Raw genomic sequence first — 24,449 nt, forward strand, 5'->3', positions numbered from 1 at the left:
TTTTTAAAATCTCCAAGTCGTCATCTTCTTGACAGTCTACTATAGTTTGTAAGTCTATTGCAGATGGTACAGAAATGGTGTCTATGCGAGAGAGAGCGTCAGCGACGGTATTTTCATGCCCTTGTATGAATCGGATATCGGTTGAGAACTGGCCAATATATGACAGTTGTCGAGCTTGTCGTGGGGAAGCTTTTTCCAAATTTTGTTGGAAGGCAAATGTTAGTGGTTTGTGATCCGTGTATATTGCAAAAGTTCGCCCTTCTAAGATGTATTTGAAATGTTTTACTGCTGTATAGATGGCTAAGAGTTCTCTATCGTAGGCACTATATTTTTGTTGTGCTGATGTCAAATTTCGGGAAAAGAAACTTAAAGGTTGTTTTTCATTATTCACAATCTGATGTAAAACGGCTCCAATGGCAGTATCGGAAGCATCAGTTGTTAGTGATATTTCAGCCTTTTCGGATGGGTGAGTTAAGTTTGTGGCATGAATAAGTGCATCCTTTAAGATCTGGAAGGCGTTTCTTGTTTCTGCCGTCCAGGTTATTTCTTTTCTGCAGTTCTTTTTAATACCACTGAGCAATGTTGTTAAAGGTTGTTGCAATTTCGCACAATTTGGTATGAATCTGTGATAAAAATTCACCATACCTAAAAATCGTCTTAAACTAGTAAATGACTTTGGTTCTGGGAAATTTTTGATGGCATCAACTTTCGTTGAGAGAGGTTTAAGTCCTCCAGCTGACACTTCGTATCCCAGGAATGCAAGTTTTGTTTGAGCAAATTTACACTTTGCCGCATTAATACACAGGCCATATTCGTTTAGTCTCTCGAGGACTGCTCGTATATGTTTTCGATGAGTTTCTTCATCTGGAGAGGCTATTAGAATGTCATCCAAATAGCAAAACACGAATTCTAGTCCATTCAACACACTGTTCATGAAACGTTGGAACGTTTGGGCCGCATTTCGTAGGCCAAACATCATGAATGGGAACTCGAATAAGCCAAAGGGAGTGAGAATGGCCGTTTTCGGTATATCTTCTTCGCGAACAGGAATTTGTTGGTACGCTCTAATGAGGTCTATGGATGAGAAAACTCTTTTTCCAGCTAAAATGGAACTGCAATCTGTTAAAAATGGTAGAGGGTATCTATCAGGAATCGTGACGTTGTTTAACGCTCGATAGTCTCCACAAGGTCTCCAATCACCTGATTTCTTCACAGCGAGATGTAGTGGGCTCGACCAGTTACTTTTGGATGGTCTGCATAAACCCATTTGGAGCATAAATTCAAACTCCTTTTTTAGCCGCTTTAAGTTTCTCAGCTGATAGTCTCCTGGCTTTAGCGAAACCTGGTGGACCTCTTGTTTCGATATAATGTTCGATGTTATGATTTTTAACTTTATTATTAACTACATTCAGTTTTAACAAATCCGGAAAATCGTTAATGATACGTTTATATGGATCATTTACGGCATTTAAAATCGGAATATTATTATTGTTATTTTGAAAACAAGGAGTTCCATTGGTTGTGAAGAATGTAGTACCATCAATCAACTTGCGATTTTTAGAATCTACCAAAAGGTTAAAATTTGCAAGAAAATCCATGCCTATTATCGGTTTGTTTACGTCCGCAATTACAAAAGGCCATGTGAATGATCGTCTGAGTCCAAGATCAAGCTTGTGTAATTTTTGGCCATATGTTTGAATTTTCGTACCATTTGCAGCAAAGAGTTCTAATTTTGAGATGTTTTTTTTATCTGCAGGCAAGGGAGGAATGACAGAAATTTCTCCCCCAGTATCTATTAAAAATTGGGTAGCCGATTCTTTGTCGCTGATGAAAAGACGACTCAGCTGCACCCCTTGTCCCTCCGTCGTCAATGAGAGACGGGAAGCTGGTTTTCCGGACTATTTGTCTGTGATGTTGATGAGTAGTTTCAGGGTTGTTTACACTTAAATGACTTATCACCGAATTTTTTATGATAGTAACAAATATCACTAGATCTGTTACCACTGTAACTCCTATCTCTTGATTTGGATCGGTTACGACAATAGGGACGACTATGACGTTGCTTGCTTAAAGCAGAAACTTGTAAGCAAAACTTGTAAGTTTACTAACCTGTTTTTGTAAACTTTCAATCACTTCCGCTTTTACCGTTATGGATGATGCAGCAGCTATTTGGGGAGTAACAGGGTTTAATTCCCAAATCTTATCGGCCATTGTAGCCACTTTTGACAAATCTTCACTACTAACAGATATAATGCTTAACTCACTCAGTAATTTTTGGGTTTTTTGAGTCTCTGAATCAGCATATAATGAAATTAGTCTATTTTTAATTGCCTCATATTTATTATCTTGTGGTGGACTTAGCAGAATATCAGATACCTGTGACAAAATATCGGGTTCAATGGAACTTATAACATAATCATATTTTGTTTGATCTACACTAATTTTTGCATTTCTAAATTGTGCTTCTAGTTGAATAAACCATATTTTAGGATCTGGCTTCCAAAAAGGAGGAAGTTTAACGCTTACCTTGGCGACAGATGCAGTTGTTGCTTTAATTTCGGTTTCGTCTTCGTCAGCCATTGTAGAATTCGATCACGCCGGGATACACCAGTGAAGTGTCTGGTGTGCAAATGCAGGAAAATAACACTTCTCTGACTCCTATGGAACCAATATTTTATTCCATACGATGTTATAGATTTTTATTCATAAGATTTATTTACACTTTACATGCACGTAGCATCGCGTGACAAAAACTCGGAGTTTGTTTACTTCGTTCTTCGCGGAGACTAGAAGGTGTTGCCATTCCGCTTTAACTAAATTTAATTAGAAACTTAACGGAACTGAAGCGACACTACACTGAATACTACGATGAAAAACGGGGAAAAAATAGAAGTTCCATTAAAACAAATACGATTGAAAGAAAATGCTGTTCATTCAATTTTCAGTGCTTGCGCTTGTGTTTTTATGGTGTAGAGTATCTTCATATAAAGATGTTATGTTCCGGTTAAATCCTTATCAGCGCAATTTTTCCATGGATATATTATGAAAGTAATAATAGGTTTAGAAAATTTAGTTTTTCGTGTAATAAGTGTTGCTACAGATATTAATGCTTTAAACAGACGAGCTCTTTCATATTTTGCTAATCTTCCAAAAAATAGTATTGTATACCAACATCCAATTTATCCTATTCGACCATTGTTTTATATAATTGACAGTATTCATGTACTTAATAATGTGTTCACAATAATTGATAAAAGAATTTAGGGCAATGCATGTATTTCCCAGACTTCCCTGAAACACCAGAAATGAAATCTGCAGAAATTTTAAAACCAGCATCTTTATTGTGCTTAAGGAAACTTCATGATATTGAATACAGCAATATTGTGAAATATGCTCCGATTCTGACTACTAAGTCATTGTATCCAAAAAATCTAGAAAGATAAAATGTTAAACTAGCTCTTCAGTTGTTTAATTTGAAAGTGGCTGAAGTATTGCTGGTCCTGTATATGATATTCAAGACTGGAAACAAACTGCTGAATACATTCGAATTATAAGCAACTGGTGGCACATAGATAATGTAAAATCTTTGTATCATTGTGAGCATAAACTAGATGTGCCCACTGCCCACTGACACGGTAGATGATCAAAGTGTACAGGACACCTGGCAGAGATGAAAATCGAGTAACTAAAAAGATGTTCTCGACTAGACCATTCGGCACCCTAAAAAGAGGAGACCTGAACTTAGGTGGCTCTAATTACTATCTCAACGCCTGCTGTATCTGAAGACTCTAAAATTGCACTTTCACGAGATTTTTTATCTCAATTATGAACTTTGCCACCTCCTTGGCAGGGAAAGAAATTCCGAAACGGCTTGTGAAAGTGGAAAAAATTGCCTAGTTTTGGCTTTTCAGTCACGGAAACGGCCACAATATACGCTTCTTCTCATTCTTAATTTGGCAACAGTGCGTTATCTGTCGTCTGCTTGTTGATTAATTATTCTGTCCTAGACTTTGAGGGAGGTTGTCTGGTTTAGTGTAATTCATATATGTTGTTTTTGAATGTTTATGTTCAAATTAATTTCCTTTGAACAAGAAATTATGATGGGATGTCGAATTTTTTCTGTTGTAAAAAGGAGTTTATGCACTTCCCAGCTGTTCAGAACTCTTCTTACCGATGTGCGTATTATTTTCAGAAATAACATCCACTTTTTCCCGGAAATGATTTCTCACATTAGATTCTGCTGAGAAAGCTTAGCTCTCAGAAAATTAGTTTATAATATGCTGCTTCTATGTATTTTATAAATAATACTTCCATTTTTTTCCCCATACGCCTGACTTTTCTCACAAGAGTAATTAAAAAAAAAAAAAAGTCTTTAAAAAGGCAAGAATTAACCTGAAATGATCCTTCTCCAGAAAAGTGTAGTAACTCTAGCGTGTGGAGGACTGACTTAAAATGTTTAAGTTACAAAATTGTCAGTACCCAATCATTTACTATTTCTCTAATTTAATTGGATTGACATTTATATATTTATTTTCTGCTTGTGTTATATTCTGTTATCGTTCTTTAATGCGTTTCATTATAAAGTTTGATGAAATGCTATATTTCCTTATTCATGCCTCCAAATCTTGCCAGATATGTTCTATGTTATTTATATCAGGAGAGGGGTTACATTTTGAGTATACTGTAGTACAATCGCAACAGCACTGTTAGAGCAGAATATTTAAAGGTATTATCTTGATGCAATTTTTAAGATTGGATCTATCTCTAATATTTAGTTGATGATTTCTTATTAAGTATTCAGGTATTTTAATGATCTATTACTGTTTCAGTAGCAACTAGTTTACTCTTGCAGCAGATTTGCAATCCCATACAAGTATACTTCCATCATCGTGTTTTACTATGAATGTCAAGTTCTTTGGATTCAGCTTGGGCTAAACTTTGGATTATGGTAACTTGGCGAAAATTTGCCGACCAACCGTGCTACAGCAACCTTTGTTTGGATGCCATTTTGTTTTCATGAAGTAAAGGCATGTTTTTTTTTTTTTCCCTCAACATTTTTTTCCAACAATCTGCTATCCGAATTACGCTTATGCTAGAACTTTTATGGAACAAAAGTGCTTAATCATGACGAAGATTAGATGCGAAATTGGGAGAAAGTGCAGAATTGCAAACTGCTTGCCGCGTTTTTAAGAATTGCACATACACGGTATCCATGTACACGTCGACGTATTTTCACTTAAAAAAACATCCCAGAATTGCACAAAAATGGCGTTGTGCACACTCTTGACTTTATCCATGTACACGGCTAAAGTCCTAGCTAGTAACCTTTATCGCCTTACCAAAATGTCACCAAACTACCTGTTACCATATTCCAAAGATTAGTCTCATCTTGCCTTATTAGGACCACCAGATAAAAATGCAGTCATCTGAACCGAAAATATTAAATTTTATCCACAAAGATGACAATAACCCAATCTTATGAAAGTCTGTTTCTAAGTGATTTGTAAATTACAGCTTGGTTTCTTTTTTTTCTTTTTTTTTTTTTTATATAAAATTTCTGAATTGTTGCTTTGTCAGACAGTAATGTAATCATCCAAACTAAAAATATAAAATTTGATCTGCAAAGATGGCATAATCCCAGTATGATAAAAAGTCTGTTTATTAGTTACTTTTTAATAAGGACTTAAGTATTTGTTCTAATAAAAAAATTCTTCTTTCAGAATGACCATGGTTTCTGGCTGATCTAATCTCTTTTTTTCAGTTTCAACAGCAAAAAAAATCTTTTATTAAATTCTGCAGAAAATTTTGCAGCACCTAGCAATTTATTGAATTTTTATAAGAAAAAATTATTGGTCATGCTGGGTAAGCTTAGGTGAATGGCTGCTTCTGATCTTATTTTTAATTTTACTAAAATTACTTATTATTATTTTCTTAATGATTAGTTCTGTAAAACTTAAAGTTTAAAGATATTTAAAATAGCACACTGAAAAATTATTTTAATTTAACACTCATGCGTATTACTTTTTAAGTAGAATCTAAGCTGTCTTAAAATTTATTTTTCAGTAGCAGATGATTAAATAGAATTGAATTCTATTTCATTCTCAAGATCTGCATTTTGCTGCTATTTCATTAATGATGATTTATGTTTTAAAAAATGTTCTGACATTTTTTTATTAAAGAATTATTGCTTTAAACAGTGATTTGCTCATGTGAAATTTCTCGAATAAATATATATATTTTTAAATTTATAATTTGAAATATTAAAAGTAAATTTTTGAAGCAATATAAAGAAAAGCCGTTTAAATAATGATTTTGAAACTTTTGATAACTGCATCAGATTTTCTAGTGTATTTTTTTAGCATTTTATGTTTGTTTTATTAATTGAAAATTGTGGTGGGAAAAATACCCCAAACTTTTTTAAGGTAGGGATTTATGTGTACTGGACTAACAGAAAAGGCATAATTTTGTATGACAGATTTAATATTTCAAAATTTCTGTTCTGAACAATTTGAAATTTTCTGCAATAAACATCATATAACTAGTCCATTTATTCTAGATTAATATTTTAAAATTTAAAAGAAATTTGATCTAATGCACTTGTAGGAATCAAACAGAAATATTTAAAGGTATAATGGCAGAATTATTTCTGCAGTTTCTAACAGTGCCTCAAAATGTTAATGAATTCCTAATTTTTTTGGTGTGTGAATCTCTATCTTTGCTTGATATTATAGATTCATGGATATCATTATTTTCAACAACTTGCCATATCATGATTATAATCAATCAAAGTGTTGGGATCTTGGTTTTCTTAAATCTGTATTAATTGTTATTAGTAAAATTCATTTCATTACCTTTGTCATCCATTCTTTAATTGCTTTAAAGCCTCAGTGCTATGCTTTATGTCTGTTTTTTTAAATTATGATTATCCAGGCATCTATTATATGTAAATCCTTTGAATTCTGTCTTTGAGGCATTCATCAACTGAAATGTCAATTTCAATAAAAAAAATGCTAGGGTATTTTTCTTCCCAAAAGTGAAGTGTAAGTAGGGCAGTAAAAAATGGGTGGGGGAAGGGGAGTATAGTAATTTTGCAAAGTAAATAAATGAAAATATTTTTATTGGTTTACAACTGAAGTTCAGCTGCATTCTGAAATGAAATTTTTCTGTCAAGTCAAAGGCACTTTTTTTTTTCTTTGTACAGGAGCTGAATGATGTAACTGAAATTGGTTTTAAGGTTGCCACATTTCAGTGTTAGATATATTTTGTACCAAGCCATTATATCAATTGTGCAGTGGTACTAGAACTTTTGGCTCCCCATGCAAAAAAAAAAAAAATTGGGCCCGCTATTAAATTTACAGTATTCTTCCCCCAAATTCGATGATTCCAGGAGCCAAAATTTTGATGATGATTTGGATGATGATCAGATAATAATTAAAAAAAAAATCTGATATGGACACCACATGACTTCTTTGTATTAAATTATACACATTTTCTTCTGCGCTTCATCTAAACTTACTTGCTTGAATGATTCTAATTTAATGAACCGATCTCTGAAGACAAGAAGAAATTGGCATCAAAAATTGAAAATTTTGAACTAAATATCCCAGTCAGTTTTTGTTGCACAGAAGTCAAATTTCTTGTAATTAATTTTTTTCATGAGTATAATATTTTCCCAAATAGAAGACTGGAGGAAAATTTAAATTTGGTTATATGTCGTATATTTAAATTTGGTTATTTGTCGAAAATTATGTTTTTTTTTATTATTATTATTTTTAAATTTGACATTGCAAAACATTTTTCGTTCTGAGAGATTTTTGAATGAAAAGCTATGACTTCAACCAACGACTGCGAAAATAAAAGGTCGGGTAAGGACTTTTAAGCTGGGTAAGGGGGGATATATATTCTGTCAACTGTAATAAAAAAGTGAAGTGTACACTAGCTACTATAGCACTTCCATATACAAAATTTCAATGCTCTGCGGCTAATCGTCTTTGAGTTATGCAAGATATATATGTACATATCTCTCTGTACACTTACGTATGTATGTATATGCAAACGTACAGATGCCACAAAAAAAAAAAAAAATCACTTTTGAATCCATTCTAAGCTCATTTTATAATCCTTTTTTTGAAAGGAGCAGCTATTTATTCTGTCCATATGTACAGACATCACGAAAAAAACTGTCCAAATGTATTAGGGAATGGTCAGAATGATATTTCCGTTGAAATATGATACCCGACATTTTGGTATATGTAGCACTGAATTCAACTTTTTTAGGGGCACCTTGCCTTTGGTCATAGTATTTATAAAAGAATGCATCTTCTTTTAAGTTTAAGCATTTGAATTTAATTCAGCAGAATATTGTATGCCCCCTAAGCCTTCGAGCCCCTATGCGACGGCATTCTTTGCATACCCTTATTTATGCCACTGCAGTTGAGCTAACTAAAGAGAATTTTATCTAATATTCTGTAAATTGTTATGCAGAGCTTAAATAATTATATGTGAAATAATGATCTTAATATAATATAATCTTAATATATTTATTATAATAATATTGTAAATTTTTTGAATTTTCAGCTTGTGTTTTGAAATGTTTAACTTGAATATGTCTTCATTATTTTCATTTTAATCGGGAGTGGAGCTAGTTTTCTACTGCCCCAGTATAAATTCCAAGACTCCCAAACTCTGCCACTTGGATCCTTACTAAATTAAAAAAAAAAAAAAAAAAAAAAAAAAAAAAAAAAATGCCACCCTTAAATTGTGCTGGGCAGTGTAGCTGCATGATTTGCACTGGCTGTAGCATTAGCCCTGGTGTTAATATGATGGCAAGGATATTTGTCATAGAGCATATGTTATAGGTGAATCCATCAATCATTATCTATCTCATTACTGAAAACATGGTCTAAGATGTATTTCAGAAAGTGACTGAATTTCATCCAAAAAGAAGACGAAAGATAACATACAACAATATACAAAGATAACATATAAATCAAGTTTTACATAGGATCGAATGGCCCATCTTAGCTTGCAACTGGCAAATAGATTTCAGAAACTGTCATATTCTCTGACGTAGCAAAACAAATTCATTATGAAATATTTAACTCTGCCAGATTGCTGCTGACTGATGTGTGTAGTAGTAAAAGTAATATTTATTTGAAAGTCAAATAATGACAATAAAACAATGAAAAACTTCTCTGAAATTTGTATAACTGAAAATATAAAGAAAAGAATTCTTTTTAAAATAATTAAAAATGTTAATGCTTATGGTTTTTATATCTTTCTGTGAAAATTGCAATGATGACTTTGTACCCTCTCTTTCAGCTTAGTATGTACTACCTTTTAGTTTAGTATTTTGCACAGCTTACTAGCTTGAAAAGCTTGTGATTTAAAACTAAAAAAAAAAACTCTTGAAACATAATTATGAAACCTTGACTACTTTTGCATCTTGTAATTGCAAATTTCTGTGGTTATATATCATCCAGAATTTCATTAGTTGATTCACAGATTTGGCAGTTTTACATGTGTAGTGTAAATTAATCCATAGTAACATAAATCTAATGAGTCATCTGTATTTCTTTGTAAATAATGATTATTATGATGCAAATGAATTAAGTTACATTATTATTAATTAAACTATGTTCCTTTCTTAAAATATAAATCATGTACATTATTATATGTATTTTTTGGATTATTTGCAGTAGCATGAGTGTGTCATTTTCTTTATTACAGATGCCACATGTTGGTGTATCACCAGCTTTGATTGATACTTTTGGGAGAAGCCATAATTATTTACGCATATCTCTCACAGAACGGTGCAATTTAAGATGTAAGTTGCTCTTTTTTATATTTAGTTCTGTATGGGTCTAAAAATTTTCATCAGTTCTATTGCTAAAAAAATTAATGTGACTAAAAAGACTACATGTCTTCAAAAACGAAAAATTTTTTCCAAATTAATTGAGGGCATCTGAAGATTTTTAAATAAATGTGTAGTTATATTAATTATTATTTGTTGCTAAAATTAGGATTTTAAGGGAATATTACGAAATATTATTTGATTCTTTTTAGAATAAATATGAATTATAAACTAGTTATTAAATTCCCAAAATTTCTTATAATTTGAGTGATAGTTTTCAAGTAAATTATTATTTTAGTGAAACTAAACAGTTGAAATTAAACTGTGTTACAACATTCTTAGCATATTAAGTTCCATGTCATCATGATTGGTGAATGCCAGTGAACTGTTTAGTGCATCTGACACTGGTGACCGACAATATCAAATTTAATAAATATTAACACATTTTATGCACATGTTTGCTAACCAAACTCTTACAATATAGCAGATGATTTTTTGCAGTTAGCATGAGAAATTACTTCTGCCTCATAATTAAACCACCTTTTTTCGCTCTTTTTCAGTTATCTTTGGTAAAATCAGGAGATTCTTCCAAACTTTTTTACTCATAATCCCCCTCCAAGGTACTCTCTCTTCAACGTATATCTTGTTCTAAAGACAGCTGCTGAATAGACTTATAAACCTGAGAATAAAGTAATTCAATAGTGATCTACTTTCAAAAGCATATCTGATCTATCATCCAAGTCTTCATTATTACTGAAGTACCAGGTCTTCCATTAGTGATGAAATCTGTCTCATCATTATTTTTGGAAAAACTGGTATTTCTCTACAAGGATCCCTGCTCCAGCAGTCCCCCTTTAGATCCTTATGCACGTGTCACATAAGAAGAATAAGCCTCAAAAATCTTTTCGTGTCTTGTACTGTAATGTTTTTTCATTTGAGGGCTTTCTTGGGAGTTGTGAATTTATCAACATTTTGGTAATAATATCTGTTTGACTCTTGTACAACGAGTGTAAAAAAATCATTGTGAGTAAATAAAGGCAAAGCATATAATATCTTATCATTGTGAGTTAATAAAGCTACAGCATCTAATATATAATCATTATGAGTAAATAAAGCTACAGTATCTATACTATCTCGAAATCTTACTGTATTTATTCCTGAGCAGCCTAAAATTTTTTTCAAGACATAGCTCATAAAAGGTCAACTGACTACATTCATTCAAAATATACTAATAACCATGCCCCTTCAGAATGATCCAAATTTAGGCTTAAAACTCTTGGTCGGGAAAATGTCTAGTACATCGTATAATTTTGTCATCAGTAGAATTATCATTTGTAAGGTCGTTTTTGCAAGAATAATTCGATAAATCTGCTCATAGTTTTTCATCATACATTCTATTCTACTATAGTCCATTTTTAGGAATTTACTGTAAATAAGTTATTGTAAAGAAATCATTTTGCCACCAAAAAACCCACCAATAATTCATAAAAAAATGAGTTTGATTATCTCCTGCACTTATGCACAATGTGAGTTCAGCCATTTTCTGTGCTTTAATAACAATCTGCACAAAGCAATTTAGTCATTTCCTGTACTTGTAGGGTTTCCTTTAGTTCAACTAACATATTATTCAAATTTTTGTTATATTTCATGAACTCCTCAACTTCCCCCTCATGTTTGTTTGAAAGGATGTTAATTTAAAATTAAGTGAGTATTTAAACAGGTGAATTTTGGAGTTTTATTCAGAGCATGTTTTGCTAGCCAGTGCATGTTTTGTTGCTGATCTTACTGTTATGCTAATATACCTCTTGGCCATTTCAAATAATTGTTACGCCTGTTACATTTGTTGAGTCAACCTAAGCTAGCTGTAACTTAATGTGCTAATCCAGCACTATTCTATTGATATTTAACCTTGAATTGATTTATGTAGTAACATTTAAGTTCCACTGCAAGTTGTTGGTGTTATTGTAAAGCTCAAAATATGTTAATACAGTCAAAAGTCGTTAATTCGGACACCCATAATTCGGAATGATCTATAATCCGGACCTCAAAACTAAAAACTTTCTGCGCATGCGCCGCGTTGACACATGCGCATAGGCGTTTACGCGTGTGCGTAAGACCTTTTACGACTGCGCATATGAGTGTGCGCAAGTGCAGAATACGTTTTCGCGTGCGCGTTTTATGTATAATGGACGTATAAGCTAAAATTATCTAATTATCTATTTCAGTTAATGTTGATGATTGCGTTGTTCCTTAATTTTCAAATTGGATCCGGCTTATTATTTTTTTCAGACTGTAAGAGCAATTTTATAAAAGTAAGCTTAAACTTTCGATTATATCAAATAGAATTTCCGATATATATTTGTTAATATGTAAAGGATCTAAAGCGAAAGTATGTTTTGAAATCCGAAATCTGTTTATCAATTTCACGCTGCTCGGCGGGGGGGAACGCCGCGCGGCGGGCGCGTAATGAATTGGAAGTTATCTGTCAGCACTATCCTTATCTTCAGGGCAGATGTTTTTATTTTATTTGGCTTATAATTGAAGATCAGATGTTTTTATTTTATTTGGCTTATAATTTCTTACCAAATGTAGTATTTCATCTCGATATGCTCCGTCTTTGATATGATTTAAAACAAGTTCCTCGTCATTATAATTCGCTTCCGATAGCGAAGAAAAGTAACAGAGGTTATTGAAAACGAAAAAATTTCGATTGACAAATTAGTCGGTGTTCTTGACACAGCAATTATAGGACTTGAACAGCGGAACTTTGTAACTGAACAAGAAATTATGTCTGTTTAATAGAATTAAAGAGAAAGTATTATCACATGAAACGAAGCAAAACTTAAACAACTTACATTGAAAGAAATGTTTATTTAAGTAAACAAATAAATATTAAGCTTTTTCTTTTTGCAAACTTTGATACCCTTTAGATCATAATTGTTCTTTATTTCATAAATTACGGTTTCATATTTTTAATTTTAGAATTTCTGCATGCCATCTTACGAGATTTAAACTGATGATCTATAATCCGGAAAAATCGATAATCCGGAATCGCCGAAGTCCCGACGAGTCCGGATTAACGACTTTTGACTGTAGTTGGAGATAATAAAAGGTTATTTTCACCCTTCTTCTGTGCTGGTATTACTTCATGCCTGTGCAAGAATTCGCCAGGTTCATTTGTAGGATCTAGATTAGTTTATGTGGAAAAGAAGTCATAGTTCGTATACACTATAATAACAATATGCACGAAAAAAATGTAGTTATTTTATACTTAAGATGTGTTAATTTTGTTATAAATTGAAAGCATTAATATTATATAATTTCTTGGAATAGTTGGGACTTGTTGGATGGTTATGGATTTGGAACTTTTCCAGATTAGATCATCAGTTTAAATCTAGTATAATAACAAGTAAAAACTCTTTAAATTAAAAATATGTAATACTGGTGTATGAAATAATGAAGTATTTGTGACTTTAAGGGAATTAAATTTTGCAAAAAAAGCTTAGTATTTACTTGTTTTATTAAACATTTTTTAAAAGTAAGTTGTTTAACTTTGCTTCATTTTTTGAGATAATGCTTTAATTCTATAAATAAACATAATTTCTTGTTCAGTTACAAAGCTCCATTGTTCAAGTCCAGTAGTTCCTAGAATTCCTACTAAATCTATAAAAATATTTTTGTTATCAGCAACCTCTCTGTCACTCTTTTCGCTATCAGTAGTGATATTTTTTGGATGTAGAACCAACCATACCACAGATTTTACCACCTGTTAGTTAACTGATGATTGGGGCTGATGACTGATGATTATCATCTGAATGAAAAACGTTTGTTATATGTATCATCTTCATTTATTACCACTTTTCCACATTTTATCACAAATTTTGTTAATTGAAAATTTCATGAGATTGGGAACTAAAGACATGTTGTTCCACTAAATTTTCTCTTGCTTCTATTGCATGCTGATGAAGTTAAGCCTGAATTATATTATATTAGTTTTTTTTATTGTGTTTACACATATTTCCGGCATATGCGTAAGGCTCATCTGAATCCTGAATAAATAAATTCTCATGCAATGCAGATCATAGATTGTCGGCCGCTCACATGCTGATGATCTACGAAATTAATTGGAGCATTGTTTTAGAGAAATTGTTAGCCCTGTTTTGTTAGCCCCTGAAAATTAATTGGAGCCCTGTTTTAGAGAATTCATTGATAACCATTTCGCCGCCCATATGCCATGCACCATCATGCCTTCTGCTACGATTGACCCTGTTCTCAGGTATACTTAAGGCTTATCCAGTATCAGTGCTAGATATTTTGGGGCCCGGTGAAGTCTGTGTGGTGCCAAGTGACTCCCAAAATTCTAAAATTGTTGGATCCCAGTGCCTCCCCTCAATTCTAAAGATTTTGTCATCCTTTAATTTTGTTGCTCAGTGTTTCTCTAAATCCTAAAAATTTTGCTTGCTCTAAATTGTGCCATCGGTGCAGCTGCATCAGCTCTAGTGCTGGTTCTGGGTTTAGCTAAGTAACATAGCAGTTATTCTCAATTCAAACAATAGTAAATGTAATCTTTTGGCCTAGGAGTATCATATACAAAATCTTTTTTTTTTTTTTTTTTTTTTTTTTTTCATGTGAAAAAATATTATTGTCAAATTCCTCCTCATCAGTGCACTCAACACTTTGAGCAGATTTAGCTGAAGTCTGTAATTGTGGCCAAGCATAATATCAATACTATAAAAGATTACCACACTGTTTGCTGTTCAACTACTAATATAACCCCCCCCCCCCGAAAAAAAAACGTATTTAGACATCACTGCATCAGTCATTTCTCAAGCTGCCATGTGTTGATAATAAATGAGATTCGTCAGATCAGGGTTAGAAATATAAATTATTAAGCAGGCGTAAAATCAATGGTTATGATGTAGAATATTTTGATTTGAGATCTATACCAGGCAAAAAGATAGCTGCAGAGCCAAATTATTGATAATATGGATATGCGCTAATAAATTATTTTTTCTTCAGTATGGAAGAGTTTTATTTAATGCTGAAGTGCAGTTAAGAATAAGGACTGTCCATATGTTAAGCATACAGGAAAAAAAAAATTCTTAAAAAAAAAAAAAAAAAAATTGCTGCAGTCTGGGTTTTGGATCATTCCAGACACTGGACATCTGGATTTTGACTTCATTCTGTACCATATAAAGAAAATGTGGCGTCATATAATTTGTATTACAATAATTGTTTACATTTAATTTTAATGGTTTTTATTGGGACCTTGAATGTAAGTATGTGGTTTTCTTTTCTAGGTGTCATAATAATTTATGAATTTTTTAATGTGGCCTCTAGCACTATGTCATTTAGGTCTTGCTGCATTAGCTTCATAAAATCTTTTTATAGTATGTCCTAACTTCAGATAATTTTCTATCTTTATCTTGTCAATGATAGCATGATAATGTCAATGGGATCAATCATTACATCAAGTAAAACCATGCAGTATTGTATGTTCTAAATAAAATATTAGCAAAAAGCACATGGTAATGTGAGAAGATGATGATTTTCAATATTTTTTGTATTCAAAATCCCTAGAAATGTTGCTTAATTTTCATATGTTTTTCAATGGTCACATATTAGCAGCTGGCTAAGTGAGGACTCATGACTAATTGTTAAAGCCCAGAAATAACTCTATTGCACCTTCTGAAATTATGTTACATTACCTCATGTATAGGTTCTGCAGAACTGAAAATTGTTGTAAAGCTAAGCAAAATTATAAGAATTCTTTTACATTATGAAATACTTGGTATGTAAAATGAGCTTTTTTGTTGGCAGAGTCAAAAGTGAGTGTATGTATCAGGGGGGAAAGGGGGAAAGGATATGAGATCTGTAGAAAGTTAGTTAAAAATATGTTAGAAAAATTTTGAAACTGATTTTTTATGTAGATCCCTGATAGAGATCCCTCTCCATCAAGAAGTGAAGAAGTTTTAATATCTTTATACGATTTCTCTTGTTCATGTTCTATATTCTACTCTCATAGTATCAATTTTTTAAATGAATATTCCTTATTTAATTTTTTTTATACTAAATGAGTTAAATAAATTTCCATGGAATTGTACAAAACAAAACATTACATTAAAATTTCATTACTCTCTAGATAAATTTGTTGAAGTTATTTTATCTGAATGACACCTTCTATTTTGCTATAGAGTGATAGAAAATATCAAAAATATTTTTCTTTAAAATTTTAAACTGATAATCATATATAAATCCTTAGTTGCAAAATATTTGCATAAAGGCATTAATTTTTACATATTATGTAATATATGAAGGATGTGTAATGTATAAAACTGCAGTTATATTTAAAAACTTCTTTTAATCTTTATTCCATGAGCTATTTGAAGGAAAATATGAGAAAACTAGTTTTGAATGTTAGAAACAATCGTTTGGGCTAATCTGCTGTGTCCTCTAGTTTATAGAACTACCATATTGCAAATTAAAAGTGTATATTTCTAATATAAATAACTTGTTGGTTAAAAAAATTATATTAGTTTAATAGATATTGACAGTTAATGTATAAAATTTTCTGATTATAATGACTTATTTTCATACTTTTTGCCTGCTCTTTTTTTTTCCCCCTTAAATAAATAACAGGCCAATACTGCATGCCTGAAGAAGGGGTTCCTCTCACACCAAAGTTACATCTTTTAACTACTAAAGAAATTATCAGCTTAGCAAGCATATTTGCTAAACTAGGAGTGACAAAAATTCGTTTAACTGGAGGAGAACCTCTCATTCGAAAGGATATTGTGGAAATTGTGGGTATGGTTTATTTTTCTTCATTTAAATTTTTTTTTTAACTGTCAACTTAAAAGCAGTTAGAATATAATGCTACTATTTTATTGATCTTAGTACCTGTTTTCAATTAGCATTTTATTATTTACATTTGGAGACATTGTTATTTGCAGATTTTTCTACAGCAATTTAAATATGCATCCTCTATTAGTAATACTACAGTTTAATATAATACAATATCATGCTTACTCATTTTGTCTATCCTCTACCCTTTTACTTTATATCATAACCAAATTTTTGCAATAAGAATTTATAAAATGGTTAATATCCCCCCCCCCCACTGCATTACAATAATGCTAATTTCTTTAAATTTTCATTATGACTCTTGCCATGTTTTTTATAAAAACATTTAAATCTTCACATTCCTAATAGCTATATAAATTCTGAAATTTTTTCTGTGCTAGTAATATTAAACTTGGTTGAAAATATAATTCCAGAACTTTTAATTGCATACTTACATACAAAGTACCTTTATTAAAAAATGAAATTACTTTTACTCATTTTTCCTAATAAAACTTCTAACTTTTGTTTCATAGTTAACTTCACTAAAGTTTTCCTGTGTTCACTTTTATTTTTATTCTTAATATTTTTTCCTTATTTATATTCTACACAGCCAGTTGATTACCCCCAATTTTAAAACTGATTTTCGAAATAAAATGTTTGATAATGAATTTAAACCTTCATGTGATTGATCTTAATGAAAAAGCAAACACATTTTAAAAAGCATTATTAATAAAAATATTACTGCACCTTTCAAATGTGTTTAGATTAACCCTTTCTGGCACACTACCTTTTAAAGTTTGAGTTTTGATTAAAAAAAAAAAAAAAAAAAAAAAAAAAAGGTAAAAAAGGTCTGATTAAGCCTAGAGGAGTACACAAGTAAAATTTTGTGAAGATAGCACTTATTGTTTTAATTCTGTGAGTGTGTCCAAAGTGGGCACACTGATTGGAATAGAGCTTTGAAAAGAGTGCTGAAACGAGCATTGTTGTCAATGAACTGTTCTATGAGAATGCGGAAAAACAAAGAATACAGACTCTCAGTCGTCCTATATTATCGGTGAGCACGGTCTGGGCACACCTAGGGTTCGCCGTTTGATTTTAGGCAAGATTTCAAGGTAAAAATTTAAAACTAATATAGAATAAGGGATTAGCATACAGCCAAAAAATAACATAGAAATTTCTTTTCAAACAATTCCTTTTATACCATAAAAAAAAATCTGGAAGATTTCTTTGGAAAATGAGGGTTTTAAAAAACTGGGCTAAAATATATGGACTGTTTTGTGTTGAGCTCCCATCTACTATAAATAAAGAAGTTTCAGAGTAACCTATAGTAACCTATAAATCCTTTTTCATTCAATTTTTCTGTGTGTAAAGAAGGAAATTTTTAGGTGTGTCCAAACCGGACACACTGTGTCGGAAAGGGTTAACTAGATTGAGATTAAACTAATGAATTTAAATTTGATTTTTTCCCAGTTATATAATATATTTAGTTTTTTAGTTTCTGCCCATTTCTGTAGGTTTGTATAATGTTCAAGATTTTGAGTGCATTATTAGTGCTGTAAGCAACAAGAAAACATACATCCGAAATATTTGAAATTGTGATTTTTTTAGTATATATTTAAATTTAAAAATAAAAATATATATATATAAAACTGCATTTAATGAAAAATAAAGATAATAATAAATAAAAATAATATATTAAATTTTCATTTAAATATATTAATTAATTTAAATTTTTTCCTTTATCCTTGGATCCAAATTTGAAAATCATACATATTTTAAAAGTATCATTGTTTATTTTTCAGGTGCATTAGCAAAAATGAAGTCTTTAAATACAATTGCAATGACTTCAAATGGTATAACATTACATAAAAAAATAGAAGAATTGAAAAAGGCGGGTAAGATTATTATTACACTTTTATTAAAAATGAAATTTATTAAAATGTATATATAAAGAATCTTAATCAAGATAAGTAGTATTATAAAAATTGATCCCTTCATTTATAAAATGATGTAATCTACATTTCCTTATAATTTGAAAATGATATTTAGAGTGTAAAGAAGCATAGAAAATAAAATATTTGGAAGTACAAAGATAATATGTAGTGGGAACAAATCTAATCACTTAGTAAAAATCTCTTAGATGCAGGGCTTCAATTTATCCAGAGCCCAGCTCTGGTACTTGTCAGTTTTTGCATGAAATTGTAGTTCCAGATGCAGAAATAAGATGAGATGAAGCCCGTGATGAGCTCTATTAGTTTAATTATTTGTTATTAATATAAATTTTTTTTATATTTATTTATTTTTGTTTACCTTTGCTGAGGGCCCTTCATAGAGTTCCAGTCATCCTAAATTTAGACATTCAGTCCTGCTGAGATGGTAATATATTATTTTCAATGTAGTTGCTATTATACTTTCAATATAATTAGCTTTACAGACGATAAAAGACTTAATGCTATGTATACAGACTTAATGCTGTGTATACAAAAAAGGTTTAGTTTATTTAGGAAAGATTTTAATTTTAATATTATATATTAATGATTAAAATGTCATAACTACTGTTTTAAAGGGATTAATGAATGTAATGTTGTGTGCAGATATTTAAAATCTGATAATGGAAATATATGTGATAAAAATAAATAAGGAAATATTAAAATATCCAATTTTATAATCACTGTAAACTTTATATAAAAATAATTATTAAAGTAAAATCTGCCTAAGATGATCACTCATTATTCCATATTATTATTTACAGAGTGATAGCATTAGAAAGATGATGTTAAATGCTGATGTATAGTTATTTTCTAAAGAACACGGATCACTTTCAGAGGTGCTGGCAAAGAAAGATTTCGCTGTATGTGTAATTTGTGATCATGTGAAATGAAAATGACAAAGAATATTATAATATTCTTTCTTCTTCCTTTTCTTTTTAATTTCAGAATTTTTTCCCTGTAGTGCTATTTCAATTTTTTTCATTGGTAATGCTGTACTTTCTACTCTCTATTCTGGTTTTTGTGCAGCAATATCAATTCCTAGGTAAGACTGACTGATAACTTATCGCCAGAAACTGAAATCAGTAGTTTATCTGCTCAATCAAATTTATGCCAGATGGGCGCCATAACATAAGACTATCTTCATATAATGTCCGCTGTAAGGAGGAGCAAAGATGGATAAAGGATAGGAAGCAGTGGCATAAGTAGAACTCTAGGGCCCCTATGCAAAAAAAAAAAAAAAAAAAAAAATCTTGCACTCTCCCTCCCAATAAATTTGCAATACTACTCCCCCCCAAAAAAATCCAGGTTTCCAGCAGCCAACATTTTGATAATGATTGATTTTTATCAGATCAGGTTTAAAAAGTTAAAAATCTGATATGGAGACACATGACTTCCTTGTATCCTCTATTAAATTACACACTTTTTTGTCTGCATTTCATTTAAAGCTATTTCCTCGAATAATTTTAACTTAATTACCCGATCCTTCAAAGCAAGTTGAAAATGACATCAAAAATTACCTTTTTAATTAAATATCTTGGTCGTACAAAACCTATAATATAATATAATATAAGTTTTGTTGTACGGAGTCAAATTTCTTCTAATTTATTTTTTCATAACGAGTAAGCGGGAGACCGAATGAAAAGTTAAATTTCGTTATTTGTCGAAAATTATGTTTTTTAAAATTTGACATAACGTCATTTGGAATTTTTCGCGTTAGCGACGCTAACCACTATACTGGTTGGGCGCCGAAAGCTCTGTTCTAGGGTGGAATCAAAATAAAAGCATATCTTTTCTGCTTTGTATTCAGTTGAAGTTTTGGTGTATGTAACGCTGAATTCAGCTTTCTTTAATATGCTTCGAAGAGCCCCCAACTATGTTATATGACGCAGAGGGTCCATGGAAATTTAAAAGAAGACGGATTCTATATATATGTAATTTCTTTTTCAAAGTTTGGAATTTTGTTATTCATGATTTAAATTCAAGTCTCTGAAGTTTTTTTTTTTTTTTTTTTTTCATAATTTACATTCAAGTTACTTTACTTTAAAACACAATTTTCGGAATTAAACTTCCTACATATGGGTTCTCTCTTTTTTGATACTTCTACTAAATTAATTTATACTAGGAAATAATATAATCAATATTTCTATAGTAAATAAATTATATATATATTGTTACGGATTTGGTATTTAAATAGCTAATGTTAGTTGAATTGTAAATTAAATGGTTTTATTTCCCGCGCAGTGCAGCGTGTGACGAATATTAAAGGAAAGCTAAGTCGGAAAATTAAAAATAAAAGAGAGCGTGCATTTAACATTTAATAAATATCTCTTTTTGATTTCGAGAAAGTTCCAGAAAGTTCTCGCGCGCGATTTAAAAATCTTATAAAAAGGAGGAAAACCTCTCAGTTAGTCAGTGATTTTAGTTAGCTTGTTGTTTTAAGAGTTTGCTTAGAAAACTGCTCTTGTTGATTGTAGCGAATTCGCGGATTAGCTTTCTTTTTAGCTGTTTTGAATTAACATTTGTTGAACTTTTGAGTAGTTGAAAGATAACTACTGTGAGATATTGTAATACTGAAAGAATATCTGAGGGAATTTAAGCATTTTTTTATTGTGATAATAATAAAATTTTGTCCTTTTTTCATTGGACTTGTGCATTCAATTCAAACGAACCCCTACGCACGCAACAATATAGTAGTATTTATAAAAGAATCTATCGTCTTTTAATTTTAAACATATAAATGTAGTTCAGCAGGACATTTAAGGACCCCTCTAAGCCTTTGGGCCCCTATGCGACAGCATTCTTTGCATACCCTTATTTACGCCCCTGATAGGAAGACCAGCAACGCAAGGGTGGCTTTGCAAATGCGGTCAAGAGCAGGAGACTGACGTTAATTACGGAAGGGGAAAGTAAGCGGCTGTGTCAGGGATCATAAGAGGAGATATAGGTATTTTAAAAGAAAAGTGTTTTTAGGTCTCATTCAGTATCAGTATATCAGGAATATATATCGCGCGCTGGAGATAAAAATGTTTTTTTTTTTTCATACAGTGTTGCCATTGCTCGCTTTGAAATCGCTGAGTTTGTTAATCAAAAATTCGTTGGTGTTATAAAATATGAAATCGATAATAAAACAAATTTTAAATTCAAATTAGGGCTTCCACGCGCCGGTATTCTATGGAAGATTACGTTATTCAAATTTTGATGGCTCTAGGTACCGTCGTTTTATCAAAACATACATACATTCATGCACTCTTCATTATTTAATTTCTTTAAATATAATACAGGGCGATAATATTTGGTGGCAACAATTTGAAAAGTGATTCGCCGTTTATAGTTTTCAACGCAAAATGCCAAAATCAAATTAATAATCCTTCTGGGCAAATTGCCCATTTGAACTAATAATGTATTCTAAGAGCGATGGGCTGATGCCTAGCAGTAAGTGTTTGGAATCAAGAATATATTTCGCAGAACCATTATATTACTTGCAAGTATTTCATTAACTGATATCGTTTAATTTTGAAATTTCATATAAACTAGAAAATGAAACTAGAAAAATTAGGAAATATTTTATTTTTAAATAAACATTCAATTTACGTGTAGATAGCTACAAATATTTCACTCAGTTGTTGTCACAGAGCTGTAATTTTATTGGGGGGAGTAAAAGTATTGGGGTAAATGTAGGAAATTCTATTGGTTAAGTAATGGAAAATCGAGAAATTTTCGCGATCGAGGAGCAAAACGCTTTTTTCTGGGAAGGGGGGGGAAACCATACCAGAAACGAAGCAATAACACAGATAACTAGCATGTAATTAAATAAAATATCATACATTTTTTAAATTAAAAATTTACATTTATTAATCAATTCAAGAAATGCATACAAAAGCATTAAAGTCAAGATTACTGTTTAATTTGACGGTATTTTTAGACATTAAGCTGTACATAAAACGGTTTTTCTTCGTTAAGAAGTTCGTTTTTAAAAAGGTACCCTTTTTCATCGAAATCGTCGGCACTGATACGAAATGAAGGGCGATTTATACTATACCTCAATTTCCTGGCGCAGTGATTGTAAATAAGTAAGTAAAGTAAGACGTGCAGTAAGACGCGCAGTGATTTATCAGATTAAAACTTGTGAAAAATACTTAGACAGAAAAGAATTAAGTACCTATTTTAATGATGACACTTTATACAACGAAAACGGAACTGTTGCATTAAAAAATTAGCAAATACATCAGCGTTTCTTATAAGCCCAGAAATTCGTTATCACTGTTGCTAAAATCATAGTTATTTTCACTTAGGTTGTCACTGTAACTAGATTTGCCACTTACACAATGTCATCCTTATTTCCACCTAGTGCACTGCTAATTCCACAATTTTTAAAAGATTTATTGCAGGATAAAATTGGATAATAGGATAAATGTATTTTTCGGTATTAACTTCATTCTGAAGAATTTTCTGCAGTCTAGTTTGCGTTATTTTATTCATAAGTCTCAAATTAAAAACAATTTAATGTTTATATGTCATTAGAAAATTAACCAAAAAGCAGCGACCACAATGTAATTGAAAAACAGTCTTTAGACGTGAAAAGGTTGAAAGCCATTTGGGTTAAGACTATTTTCTCAGATACTCAGCTACTTCGCATACATGTAACATAGCATTCAAAAGGAAAAATTCAGTATTTACTATCAATTCATTGATGTAACAAATATCTGTCTTTCTACTCTAAAGAAAGATGTTATTTGCCTTACAGTTTATAGTTCACTAATACATTTCCATTGTACAAAATTGCATTCATTCGAAGAATTCAATTTGTATTTTCCTCTGTATAAAAAGTATATGTAGAGAAGTTAGATGTTTGAACGACCCCCACATTTTCTCAAGACGACGAGCAAGATTATTCCCTCCTTTTCAGCCCCCCGTGAAAAAAAGGGTTCTAAATTTACGATCTGACCGCATATGGGGTGAAGAATAGAGCACGAAGTAATTTAAGTATGCTTTATTTTAATAGAAAGAAATAAAAATAATTGAGATAAATTAAGTAAAGATGAAGTTAACGGTATGCAGGATTAACATAATGATGCACAGACAGTCCTTTACACAGAGTTCCTCCGGCATTGATAGGATATATTAGTACACAATTAGTTTTAATTAGTATGTTCATCTAAAGTCATCACAGCTAAAGGTGAAACATCAAAAGCAGAATCTAAATTCATAAACTCTTGAAGACGAGTGAGCCGTCTGCTCACGTCCACTTTCCGCTCTCGACCAGGTCTGGAGTCTATCTCTCGCTGTCTCGGATGATTCTTACTGCGCTGGGCTATACTGATGACGTCATAATCCTGGTATTCTAATTCAGCTTCGAGCGGTGATGATTCCCACAGCTTCGGCCAGCCTGAAAAGGCATCGTCCTCGATGTCTGTTGAATGGACATCACCATCATGTACCTGCAAAGATAAATAAAAAAAAAAAAAAAAAAAAGAAAAGAAAAGAAAAGAAAGAGTATCAGGTCCTTAGGTTTTGAGCTGATACAAACATGAAATCAATTTGACCATGGCTTCATATGGTCAGCCGCAGTAGATGTCAAATTCGGTCGTTCATGGCATCCTAATTTTTCGACTTCATATCTGTCATTTGGTCTTACAGCTATGATTTTATATGGTCTATGAAATTTTGGTCGTAGTTTCAAGCCAGTTCCATATTGAGTTCTCTGAATGGCTACCAAGTCGCCAATCTTGTATAGTTTCGGTTTCTTACGTTTTTTGTTGAAT

The 24,449-nt window shown here is 31.5% G+C and overlaps 1 protein-coding gene across 8 annotated transcripts in view; it reads left to right on the top strand.

Annotated features, from left to right (window-relative positions):
- Window positions 1-3,968: 3,968 nt before the first annotated feature.
- The window catches only part of Mocs1 (Molybdenum cofactor synthesis 1), a 100,182-nt gene continuing 79,701 nt past the window's right edge, over window positions 3,969-24,449 (top strand). For 4 of the 8 annotated variants that reach the window (XM_085814868.1, XM_085814862.1, XM_085814867.1 and 1 more), the window contains exons 1-4: window positions 3,969-4,175; window positions 9,730-9,826; window positions 16,493-16,660; window positions 18,499-18,591. In XM_085814868.1, the coding sequence (XP_085670994.1) occupies window positions 4,059-4,175; window positions 9,730-9,826; window positions 16,493-16,660; window positions 18,499-18,591 (475 nt within the window). In that variant the 5' untranslated portion in view covers window positions 3,969-4,058. Of the gene's footprint in view, window positions 4,176-4,236; window positions 4,472-4,510; window positions 4,727-9,729; window positions 9,827-16,492; window positions 16,661-18,498; window positions 18,592-24,449 lie in introns of those variants that run through there. The other 4 variants (XM_085814870.1, XM_085814869.1, XM_085814866.1 and 1 more) reach the window with 3 other exon arrangements.

The sequence above is a fragment of the Stegodyphus dumicola genome, chromosome 4, assembly GCF_044657685.1.
Source record: "Stegodyphus dumicola isolate Sdum_Otavi_A_Nest chromosome 4, ASM4465768v1".
In the NCBI taxonomy this organism is placed as follows: domain Eukaryota; kingdom Metazoa; phylum Arthropoda; class Arachnida; order Araneae; family Eresidae; genus Stegodyphus; species Stegodyphus dumicola.